The 12,100-nt window shown below is 52.6% G+C and overlaps 1 protein-coding gene across 1 annotated transcript; it reads right to left on the bottom strand.

The window, feature by feature from the left end:
- Nucleotides 1–1,339: 1,339 nt before the first annotated feature.
- HER10_EVM0010691 (calcium-translocating P-type ATPase) lies at nt 1,340–6,757 on the bottom strand. The gene is made up of 3 exons (XM_035480143.1): nt 5,905–6,757; nt 2,488–5,829; nt 1,340–2,433 (listed from the first exon to the last, which is right to left on the bottom strand). Exons 1-3 carry the CDS (start codon nt 5,958–5,960, stop codon nt 1,644–1,646), a joined length of 4,188 nt encoding a protein of 1,395 aa, XP_035334354.1. The 5' UTR covers nt 5,961–6,757; the 3' UTR covers nt 1,340–1,643.
- Nucleotides 6,758–12,100: the final 5,343 nt, after the last annotated feature.

The raw sequence follows: 12,100 nt of genomic DNA, 5'->3' as shown, positions 1-12,100 counted from the left end.
CAAAAGTCGAGTGGCAACTCAAGGCTGTCCAAGCAGCCTGCTCACCGGTGTGACCTACCCAGCAAGGCAACCGAACAGCGCGACTTACTATACGAACGACTGACTGAGAATAGCCCGATGCTTGGCACGAAGGACGGGGGCGGGAATGAGGTTTGTTTGCTTGCATTACCTTTTACGTGTATCTGCCTAGCAGGCTACCATGCATCAACCATTCTTCTCATTGAGCCTCACTCGCGTGTTATACCTTACCTTACCTCACCTACCAACCCCCTTTCAAGTCTCGATGGTGGCGGTAAAGCCCCTTACCCTGCGTTGTATTCATCACAGAATATCTAGGTAGACTTGTATAGGGCCAGATTCGGGTTGTAAGCGCTGAGCTCTAGCAAGAATTTGCAAAAATACGCCCAAAACCAAACGCGACACCAGGACGCAAGAGGACATACATCACAAATGAAACGCGTCGAATATCACCAGAAGAGATACATCAAGCAGCAAAACTGCCTAGGAAAGCCAGCTCGACGTCGTCGGGATCACCAACATCCTCAAGTAGGATTAATTTGGCCATGTTACAGGGCTGAACTGAACGAGTGCCACTGACAACCAGAACTATTGCCATACCCAAGCTACTATCACTTGTTCTCTCTTGTCTGTGACTTATGCTGTAAATACTTCAACGGTATCCTAGCACCCGTGGTGGTTCAGGCGTAGGAGACCTGGCCGACACATTCAATGCAGCTAGCTGCCCGACTGCACAGTCATATTGATCCCACTTTTTTTTTTTCTTTACTTCGCTGCATGGCGGCGAACTAACCTCGTCATCAACTATGTTTGGTCTCTTTGTATTCGAACAGTCTCGGTGTTCATATCATTATGCATACCTACCGGGATCGGCGACACCGCCACAAAAAGTGTTTCCAACACCCGCCCGCTCGCCAAACCGCTCTTCACCGGCAGTAATCTGCTGGATAGAGGAGGGGGATTGGGGCTTCCTTTGGTGGTAAATATTGTTGGTTTCTCATGGAGGCATGAAGTTAAGACAGTCAGGTATCGAGATCTCTGCGCGGGGGTGACTAAGTCGCCTTCCAATCTTTCGAATGACTGGCCAAATCTGGTGATGGGACCTCGATCGATCACTGTCGTGGATCGTGGTTTCTCATGAATCCAGTCAAAGTAGGACGGCTTCAGCCGTTATCCGCTCAGCTACTGCCTCTATCGCTCATTATCTACAAGCATTGCCTAGCTGTTCCGTCTTGGTTACTATCCTGAGAACTTCTGAATATCAAGAATTCACCTTTCACTTCACATGTCTCTTTGGGTTGCGAATCGAGAAATTCATCTAGCCAGGTCGTTAAGAATATTTTTTACTGATTATGAGTCTCCTCTTGATATGTTCAGGCTTTCGTCCCTGGTTATCCTGCTCGGTCTGCATACGGTCATCGGTCTAATAATAATGTGAAAGCAAAAAAGGGAGGGCTCCAACGCCTCCTCAAACGGGATGACCGGTTGTCGCAAAACCCCGCGCATGAGAACCCAATACTCGTACAAATACATTGCGCGCTTTGAAATTTTTCTTTTCGCTCACAAACTCCACGTGACCATATGTAAGTGATGTCGCCAGTACCGGGCAACAGTTAATGTACTCCTCATTGCTTGGCCGTCTTCTCATCTCCGGCCTTCTCATTTGTAGTGGTTTCCTCCCGGGGTTCTTCTCTGATCGAGTTCTCTCGAGATACCCCTCTCCTAACATTATTGTCAGAGTCGTCGCTATCCCGACGTCTCCGTTCGGCAGGCTGCCAGTTGGCAGCAATGCCAGCAGCCACAATGCCGGCCATGACGGTGGGGGCACCGAGGGCCGAGTTGGAGCGGCTGCGCGAGCTGCGAGAGCGCTTGCGCGACTCGGGTGTTGCGGCGAGTGAGCCGAAGCTGTCCTCTCGTGTGGGTGTAGAGGGTGACTTGATAGAGTTGCTGCGCGAGTGCGACGGGCTGCGCGAGCGAGCAAAGGTTTCGCGGGGGTGCTGTACAGCGAACTTGAGGTTGTTCAAGCGTCCACCCTTCATGCGCTTGATGAATGCCAATTCATCACGGACGTCGGACAATGGCTCCGGATACATCTCAAACTGCTCCTCATCTGAGACCGTGAGACCCGGAACGGAGTCCTTGGCACGGCGTTTGAGGTAATCGGGGATCAAACGCTCAATGAGAGCGTCGGGGATGAGACGGATGACCACGCCGAAAGGAATGGAGATCAATCCAAGGATAATGGCCATAGCCCACTGGGTTCCGGTTTGTCCCTCGCCGGCGATCTGGAACGCGGCTCCGCCAAAGAAAACAATGAGGATCTGTCCGCCGATCATAATGGCGCTAATGCCAACGAAAAACATGTTCTTTGTCAAGCCCTCGAAGATGTTGAAGTTGTTGTCCAAACGACGGTTGCTATCGAGCTGTTAGTTCCTCGAGTTCGAGATGACGAAGAGAATTGACACTTACTTCCACTGGTTGAAGATCTGCATCCACACGAAGGTGTTGAAAACCAACGTGGCGATCTGATCATCAGGAATGTGCTCCGGACCAGGAACAACAGTCTCCTTTCCGTAGAAAAGCATGAAGGTGATGGCGAGTTGGTAGACGGCCTGTCCGAGAATCATCTTCCACATCGTAGTTGTGATGATAGAGGCATTGCGTCTTTCAGGCTTTCTGTCAAGAACGCTGTCTTGGGGAGGATCAGTGGCGAGGGCAAGGGCTGCGAGCGTGTCCATGATCAAGTTGACCCAAAGCAATTGCACAGCAGTAAGGACTGAAGTGCTGCTCACAGCAGTGACAAACGTGAGAATGACGGCGGTAACGTTCACCGTAAGCTGAAACTGGAGGAATCGTTTGACGGCATCGTTGACAGCACGACCCCACTTCAGAGCCTTAACGATAGAGTTGAAGTTGTCGTCCATAAGAATGATTGACGAAGCTTCCTTGGCAACCTCGGTACCCGCAATTCCCATGGAAAAGCCGACGTCGGCTGTCTTGAGTGCAGGGGCGTCGTTGGTTCCGTCACCGGTTACAGCGACAATGTCTCCCTTTGCCTTGAGACGCTTCACCAGGATTCGCTTGTCCTCAGGACTCGAGCGGGCGAGAACGCAGAGACGCGGGATAATGGCCTCTTGCTCAGACTTGGTGAGGTTGCGGAACTCAGGACCCTCCATGACAAGCCCATTAGGTTGCAGAATACCACATTCCTTAGCAATAGCTTCAGCCGTAAGCTTGTTGTCTCCAGTGACCATGCGAACCATAACGCCCGCCTTCTGGCACAGCTTAACAGCCTCCGGAACTCCCTCGCGCAAGGGATCCTGAATACCAACCATACCGATAAAGGCCATCGTTCGGAACATGAAATCAAAGTCGACCTCGCCTCCATCAACGCGACGGGCATTGCGAGGGGGCCACTGCTCGAAGTCCCTGTAGGCAATGCCAATGGTTCGGAGTGATCGGGAGGCGTAGGTGTTGATTAGGGTGTTGACCGTCTGGAAGTTGGCCTCGGTCATTTGCACAAGGGTAGCATCCTGAGACGGGTCGCGGAAAATCTGGTTGCACTTTCCGAGAACAATCTCGGAGGCGCCCTTAACGTAGACTCGGGCACCTCCTCCGGGAAGCTGAACGACGATTCCCATACACTTGCGACCAGAGTCGAAGGGAATGAGTTGAAGAATCTTTGCGTTCTCGCGTTCCTCAGCAACAGGACCCATGCCGAAGTAATCACGGGCCAAGAGAAGCAGCGCGGTCTCCGTCTTCGATCCAACGTATGTCTTCTCGCCGTCAACCTCACCTTCAAACGCCGTAGAGTTGAGTGAGATCGAGTTGACGAGGATTTCTTTGACCGGTGTACTGAGCATCTTGGCGAACTCCGCAACCGAAATATCAGCGGACGCATCGAGAGCAGAATCATCGCCATCATTGGATCCGTCAGGACGCAATCCGCCAAATCGGTGGGTAGTACCAATAGTGCCAGCAACGACTTGCATCTTGTTTTGTGTGAGGGTGCCGGTCTTGTCGGAGCAAATGGTGTTGGCATTTCCCATGACCTCACAAGCCTTGAGGTGCCTGACGAGATTTTGATCCTTCAGCATGCGTCTCGTAGCGAACGAGAGGGCGAGCGTGACGGCCAGGGGAAGTCCTTCGGGTACAGCGACAACGATAATAGTAACAACGGTAATGACGATGTTGATAAAATCCTGTCCCTTTTGAGCTGGAGTGACGGAAGCCGGTTGCTTGGGGAGCTTGACGAGGAATTCGATGAACAGGACGATGAAGAGCAATAGACCTGCAGCGCCTCCGAGCTTGGCGATGTATTCGGCAATGATGTTGAGCTTCGACTGTAGGGGTGTAACCTCTGGGTCCTCGTCCAAAGCCATGAGAGTCTTGCCGAATGATGAGTGTATACCGGTAGAAGTAACCATAAAAGTGCCCACGCCTTCCATAATTCTGGCGCCAGATTGGATGAAAGGATCCAATTTCTTCGGGTCATCGCCGTTTTGAATAGCTGTGAAGACTTCCTCGCCATTTCGCTTCTTGATGATGTCCGATTCTCCCGTGGCTTGAGACTCGTCACACTTGACATTAAAGCCTTCAATCAAGATTCCGTCGACGGGGATCAGATCACCCGGCTCAAGGTGAATCACATCTCCAGCCAAAATATCGTGTACTGACAGCTCGATGGTCTTTCCCGAGCGGACGACCTTGACGTTGCGATCCTTCTTCCTCTTGTTCAACTTGGCGAATTGCCTCTCTTTGCTGTAATCGTTGAGGGACCCCACAATAACAACGATGGCGATGGCAACCACAATAGCAACACCTTCGACCCATTCAACCTTTGGTTCATCGGGAGCGTGCGGCAAGCCCACTGTCTGGTAGATGCCAATAGCGAGTGAAACTACCGCGGCAGCTGTCAGAAGCATGAGAACCTTATCCTGGTATGTAATCCACATTAGCTGAAGAAGAGTCTTGCCCTTCTTCTCGGGGATCCGGTTGTCCATGAAAATGCGCTTGCGGTCGGAAAATCCGCCGTCGTCATGCTTAGCGTGGTGGCCAGTGTTTTGTCTCGCGGGGGCTGCCGAGGTTTCGCTCTCCTTGAAATCCCCAGACGAGTGAATGTGAGCCGTTGCGTCGTTGAAGGAGACTTGACCGTCCAGGTGGACCTCATCCAAGCTCAGTCCGGCCTTGCGATCACTGCGAAGACCCTTTGCGATACCAGTCAAACCTCCAAGAGCGTAGTATGCGCCCAAACTCTTCGGGTTGAACATCTTGTTCAGCTGGCCAGGCGTAAAAGCAAAAGGGTTATTCTCCGCAACGAAATCTCCTTCACTGCCCTTGTCCGGACGCAGGGCGCTGTCGTCATTCATAATCTTCTCGTTGGACATAGGGCTGGGCTTCATCGTCTTTTCGGTTGACTGGCTCAGTACAGCAATGGTCTCGCCCTGGGAAGACATGTCGTCGGAATCGATAGAATTCTGTCGAGAGCGCAAGTTGCTGGGGACAGCCAGGAAGGCACGGTCATTGCCTCTCAAAGTCGCAACAGGACTGGACACATTGTGCGGGCTTTGGGGCCTGCTGCTATCCTTGGCGTCGAAAGAGGTGTCGGCACGAAGCTTCGGTTTCGGTGGCTTCTCTTGTGAAGCTGACCACGGCGCACCAGCGCCTTCCGGTACGGTCGTCGGGCTGACTGCCTCATCTTTAGGCGATCCGGGTGAGTTGGACGCGTCGTGCTGGGTCTCCTGAGCCATGGCTGGTGCAGGACTTGTGGTGTCGACACCGGTGGCAGACGGGTCTATGGTGATGGTCGGGCTACAGAGAAGAGAGTCAGTCCTATATCCAACTAATCGTTCAGAGGCCAACGGATGCCGCTGACTGCAAACGTACGCTCGATTCCTCCGTTGCGGCGCAGGGCCATCTTCGGGGGTAGAATTCGGATCCATGATTCCCAATCAAGCTCGACACTGCCGCCTTGTTGCGGCGGCGTGTGACGGTGAAGCGAGGCGAATGGAGTGCGCCAGTGTGTACGAAAGAAGTGGTAGCGTGAGGCTGTGCCGGTAAAGGAAGGAGGCAGCCGGGAGGCGAAAGGAGCGACGATAACCAAAGGAGGTAAACTATGTTTCTGAAGATACAATGGCGAAAACCTGTCGTCAATGTTGAAGACTAGGTTGAGGTTGGCAGGCGTGTTTTTGTTGTATTATGCAGAGCGCAAGGGCGCGTCGTGGTGTGATATCGATGAGGGTATCCGCGGTCGTCGGCCTCGACAGTGGATATCGGCGAGTGCGTATGACTGCACGACGTCCTGAGATGAGTAGAAGAGGTTTTGGTGAAGGAAAAACGTTTGGTATCCCCTTCTCTCACTCTACATTGCGGGACGCAAAGGAATGGGTAGCCAAGCAATCAGAGAAAAGAGACAAGGCGAGGGAATGATGCGATGGGAGAAAGATGGGACGTTGAAGTTGGTTTCAATCAGTCCAAATCCATTCCCAATTCAAAGCGCCTAGTAGGAGCCAAGACTGGAGTAAGAAGAGCTTGAGACAAGCCAGCGACTAGACCAGGTGGCTGTCTTGGTAGTGATGTATCCGTTCGGTACGGCCTGGGAAAGAGGGACCTTTGGGGGCAAATGAACGAAATCCAGGACGACAGACACAGGACGGGATGAAGAGGAGGTTTTGCCCCTTGTCACGTCTCCTCTGTGTTGAGCATTTCGTGGGAGGCGGCGGTTGTGCCATGCCATGGCATGGTCTAGAAAAGGTGAGTGAGAGTTTGGATCTCCCACATGTGGTGCCAAGAAGGAGGCAGTGCAAAGAAGTACACCTCATTGGACGGAGGAAAGGTCCCTACAGGGGTAAGCCGGTGTACTTTGTACTGGGAGTGCTGCTACTCCGTTTGCGGGTTAGCCTGCCCGTCGTTGCTGGAAGGGGTCCCAGTAAAGTACCTAGGTAGCTTGTCAGGAGAAAGAAGCTCATCAACGCCGTACACTTCATGTCTCGACGCCTCCCATAGCCAGTGCAAAGCTACCTCTCTCTACATATGGAGCCCAGGCTCACTCTCCTCATCACCAAAAGGTGGGAAGATCCACCCCGGCCCCGTGTGGGGCAACTTCCCATTTCACACAGTACGTTGCCAAGGCCAAAGGTACCTTCTTCTTTTTTTTTTTCTTCCCTTCCCTGGTGGCAGTGACGCCCTTTCCAGCCAAGTCCTTCAAATTCATTCCATCAGAACAGACCATCATTATTGCTTTTCCTCCCAAGGGTTGGGTCCCTTGAGACGTTCACATTCTGATTCGAGAAAATGACTCCAGCCGAATCGAACCGGGTACCTATATTTCCAATATTCCGATTCCCTCGTTCCCCAGACATTGGCCTCGTCTTGCCGCTGACTTCACAGTTTGTCAAACTTCATTCCTCAACTTACTACAGACACTCCAAACATCTGGGCGGTTACCACTATTACCTTGTCTATATATGATGCGTGACCAGGTGGACGTATTGGCCTAGGGTGTTTTGCTTGGAACAGGCCCTGAATCAGGACAACGCGACGACTGGATAGCACATGCTCGCTCTTATGAAATCCAACGGATACCTCTCGCTCCACAAGTCCACCGTCGGCGCTACCTCAACTTTGACAGGAGCGTTTCTATACTCCGTACGGAGCACGCAGTACTTGTACGCATCTGCTTCATTTGTTTCGACGTCGTGTTTCTTCGCCGCTGCGGCACCGACTCTTATAGCGCCCCATACGAATGCTGCGTAGGCACTCCTCGTACTCTGTACAAAGTCCCACCAATCATCTGGTCATGGATCTCGCACTCGTACCCCCAAGAACCGACCTCCATCCTCGAGGCTGAGCGCCAGGTTGACTCCCGACGCCCAGCGGCTATTGAACAATCTGTCTAGCTACGAAGGAATCGAGCTCCCTTTTGAAAGATCCCAAATGAGGTCTGGCTCGCCTTGGCTGATACTGTTAAACTCCTCACGGAGGAGCAACTTGAATCATTGATGAACCTAGGGCTAGCGTCTTCTGGATCTGCGACTAGAGGAGCAGAGTAGCACAAGTTGCCCACGCCTTTTGACTCCCGTACAAGTCCGGCATCTCGATAAGATCTGATCCCGCCATCGTGGTAGTCTTCAACATGACCATCTACTTAGGTTCTGGCAAAGTAATTGGAACTTTCGAATCCAAAACACCCACAGTGCGACAAGGTGTTCGATCGGGCCAGACGTGCGGGTGGGATGGCAGGCTGCAGTGGCCCACGGTCGACAGCCAGAACAGCATCCTGCAGTACGAAGCTTTTACATTTCCAATAATCGACCAGCTTATTACTCTGTAAGCCCCCTTCCCCCGTGCCGCATCTTCTTTCTCTTGATCTGATACACCATGACGGCTTTTCCGTCGTCTGGTGGCTTCCAGGGCTCTTCCATGTGGTGCTGAAGCAGGCGTTCTCGGGAGGCATACCGGCCATCCACGTCGAACATAGCGCTTTCGCTTTCTTTCAGACACTTGTGCGGTATCACATCTAGATAATTGTGCCTTGCCTCTTGTCTGGTTTGGTCCGGGGTACCGAGGATCATGGGCATACGCCAAAGCAAGGACGTGCCTTGTTGAGCGAGTTCGGACCATCGCATTCCAGCAAGTCGTCTCGGAAGAGATGAGATAGATGTTGCATCACAAATCGCATCTGTCATTTAGGCGACTCTGCAGGATACCGCGCGGTGCGCCTTGGCAGTAGGTTTTGCGAATCCCACACTCACATTGCCTGACCTGCCCTGGACAGAAATGGCGCCAATAAATAGACAGAATTATGGCGACATTGACCATCCTGTTCTGTGCTACGGCGGTTAACTGGCTCGTTGGGATGTGCGCGCTGGCTTGCCCAGTCTGGCAGGTCGGGACTGGTTGTTTGATACAAGCAGCAGAAAATGCACCAACAAATCAACCATCGGCCAGCTGAGGTGGTGTCCGCTGGTGGTCTGTCTCTCTTTCAAGGCCGACGTCAGGTACGCTACACTATTCGTACTGTCTATACCCCGTACAGATATGTGACTACGGATACAAAGTACCGGCTCGAGGTTCAAAGTTCAACGGCGGGGCAACGCAGCGACAGATGCCAAAACGCCAAGACAAATTTTCATGCCAACGCTCGATGGGGCTCTTTGGGATTGCACTCGAACCTGCATGGCTTGTCCCTTACCTTATCTCAAGGTTGGACAAGGTCAGGGTTTGCACGAGATGTGCGCCGATGCTCGCCTCAACTAAACTCCATGGTTTGGAATTCCACGAATTTTTCCAAAGTTGCAAAGTTGCATTGATTGTACGGATATTTGCGCGACAGCTTCTTGTTTTTTCCACTCCTCTTCTCGGTCTGCCTTGAAGGGCGGCACGGTAGCCACACCACTATTGCCGCACAAGACCAAAAGAGGCACCGCAGCCAGGCTCCTACTCGACGATCATGCACAATGACGAGAGACTCGATTCCTAGTCGCAGCTCTCACGTTAGATGGAACGCCCCTCCTCAGATTCGAGAAGGATGGTGTGGCTTACTCCAAGTTGATCGCGCACGTCTGACGTCTTACATGAACGGTCTTACTTGGAGCTTCTTCTTCAACACAGCAATTCCTCTCAACCCCGCAGGAGCCAGCAGGAGTAGCATCATTATCAGGGTATGTCTCAATCATCATTGAGAGCTGTGCATACTGCAGGCGAACTCCGGAGGCACAAGTCCGGGAAGTGGGTGGGAAGCATCAAGTTCTACTTGTACCTAGGCGAGCGAAACCTTTTACAGTTCAAACTTGCCTTCGGAGCATTTGAATCCAATTTCTTGGCCATAATTCTACAGTGGAAGAGATGTATTACGGAGTATGGACCCGGGCCAGAGGAGTACAAAGCAAGCAACAGCTGGATTGACGACCATCCACAATTTTCATCGCATTCCTGAATCCCTTCAGCAGCTGTCTTTGTCAATGAGTGACAAGAGGCGAACCGAACCGCTTGGCATCCATAAGCAAGATGATGCCAAGACCACAGTCGCCAAATTACGACAGTGGCCGCGTCTGTTCAAAGATGAACAATAAGACGGCAGGTTGTCTGATTCATGCCGGATGGGACGTTTCTCCTATTTCGCAGAGGCGCAAGAGTTCAGAGTTGCAGTTGGGTTCTCCAGCGCAATCTTGGCCTGCTCCGCTTGTTTGTTTTGGCGCCCTGAACACGTTGGCTCTGCCTCGAATACCAATTACCATCCCGTGCTCCCCTCGCACCGGAATGGCGGGTGCCCACTACTTAATTCCGTTACCGACATGAGAGGCATCGGGGCCCTGGCCGAATCGGACGGGCATGGGCCACCCGTGGGACGTGGGTGAAGGAGACGGCGCCACGAAGGTCCAGACTTTGGAGTCTCTGAGTCTTTGAGTCCTTTTCTGGAACTCCACATCCCAGCTTCCCGCGAATACCAGAAACCTGCTGTTTCTCCATAGTCGGTCGGCCTTGCCTTGTTGGCTACTACACACGATGCCATGCCATGTCATGCTATACTTTGGATTCGTGCCCGTTTTCGGTTACCGCTCTGGGCGCGCCCCAGATGCCCGGTCTCTTGACACAAAGTGAGTCGATTCGCTTAGCAGGGGTTTCTTTTCTGCATTGTCATCATCATTCCGGTACTTGATCTCCCGGCCCTAACCCTCGAGGAACCGATCTTGACCTGCGGAATGCTTGAACGCCTAGATGTGCAATAGTGCCCACAAAAATACCTGCCGCCTTCTTTTTACCTAGTGCACGTCTGTGGGCGGTCCTGCCGCGGCAACCCAGTTCTGGTGAAGGCCTAACAAAGACAAACCTCCTCTGGATGCCTGACCGCAGTCCGATTCCAAAGAAACTAGCCGCTCTAGATTTGGTAGCCTCGATGCCTGAAAAGAGCAGAATTTCCATGCAGCCGACGAATCCGCGGTCACGGCCAGCATCAATTCGTGGTCAACCTAGGAGTACCACAGCTTTGCTCCGGTTGCTTGTCTGCCAACCATCCGAGAGCCGACGAAACATCAACATCCAACCATCAGCCAATGCCGTCTAGCACCGTCCACCATCCGACCCGAGGCCTCTTCACCTCCGCATCTTGCCCCGCATCACGCAAAGCTGCCGGCGGTATATTCACACCTTTGGATTCGGCCCAACCAACTAACAACTCAAAAAAAGAAGCAGTCAACTACGGAAGACACAAACCTTATCGTTTCTCATCCGAAGGGCCAGTATGCTTCTTGACTCGCCAGCTAAGCAGAGTCCCAAAAGACTTCAAACTACCTTTCCAGACCACTGCGGTAGTTGACCTCCAGCTGAGCCGGAGGTGGCCTTCCAAGCTGTCAAGTTTCGTCAACGACATCGGACCCCAGCTGACCGACTCTCAACCCGCTCGGTTCCCCCTCTTAGACTCACAGCTCGTGATATTCAGCTTGACCTGGCCACCCCTTCTAGATCCTAGATTCAGGTCTAGACTCTCCCAATTTCAACACAACCCCAACCACAGCTACAACCACAGCTGCCGATAAGTGAGCGGCCAAAAACGAAGCACGAGAGTCCACCTTGCCCCCTCATTTTGCTACATACCGCCCGCCCGCCTGCCGGACTAGACTGGAATATGTTCTCCGCTATATCTCGCAGCGGCAAGGTATCATCTAGTAGTTTATCTCTGCATGACCAACCGGCTGGCGCGCCGCCATCAACGGACGTCGATCGAATGAGGCTGAGCAGCTTCGGAGCGTGGGAGCGAAACTCTCTCGGCAACCACTGCAACCCAGAAAACTCCTTGATGCCCTATCATTCAAACGTGGGAACGAGAAACATCGGGTCAGCCTGCGGGTGGCGATCTGACACTCAACCCTCACCAGAGGCAATTTGAGGCAGCACCCTCATGGCCCCGTAGGCTCTCTCCTAAACCTCGAATTTTCGATTCCATCGGCGGCCTCTGTAGCTTGAAAAGACGTCGTGTTCATCGGCACTTTCTTCAAATCGAATATGCGCTCTAACTAATAGGTCTCAGCTAGGTCACATATGTGACACCCAGTTGAAGAGGCAACCCGGTTCAGTAGGTGTA

Source organism: Colletotrichum scovillei, assembly GCF_011075155.1.
Source record: "Colletotrichum scovillei strain TJNH1 chromosome Unknown Contig00005, whole genome shotgun sequence".
In the NCBI taxonomy this organism is placed as follows: domain Eukaryota; kingdom Fungi; phylum Ascomycota; class Sordariomycetes; order Glomerellales; family Glomerellaceae; genus Colletotrichum; species Colletotrichum scovillei.
This window is presented reverse-complemented; position numbering and strand designations above follow the sequence as displayed.

Bases quoted from the DNA above. Each gene is read 5' to 3' on its own strand.
- HER10_EVM0010691 (XM_035480143.1), bottom strand. From the start codon at position 5,960: ATGGATCCGAATTCTACCCCCGAAGATGGCCCTGCGCCGCAACGGAGG. The intron at 5,830-5,904 runs GTACGTTTGCAG...TCTTCTCTGTAG, and splicing joins CCGCAACGGAGGAATCGAGC to CCCGACCATCACCATAGACC. The intron at 2,434-2,487 runs GTAAGTGTCAAT...ACAGCTCGATAG, and splicing joins CAGATCTTCAACCAGTGGAA to CAACCGTCGTTTGGACAACA.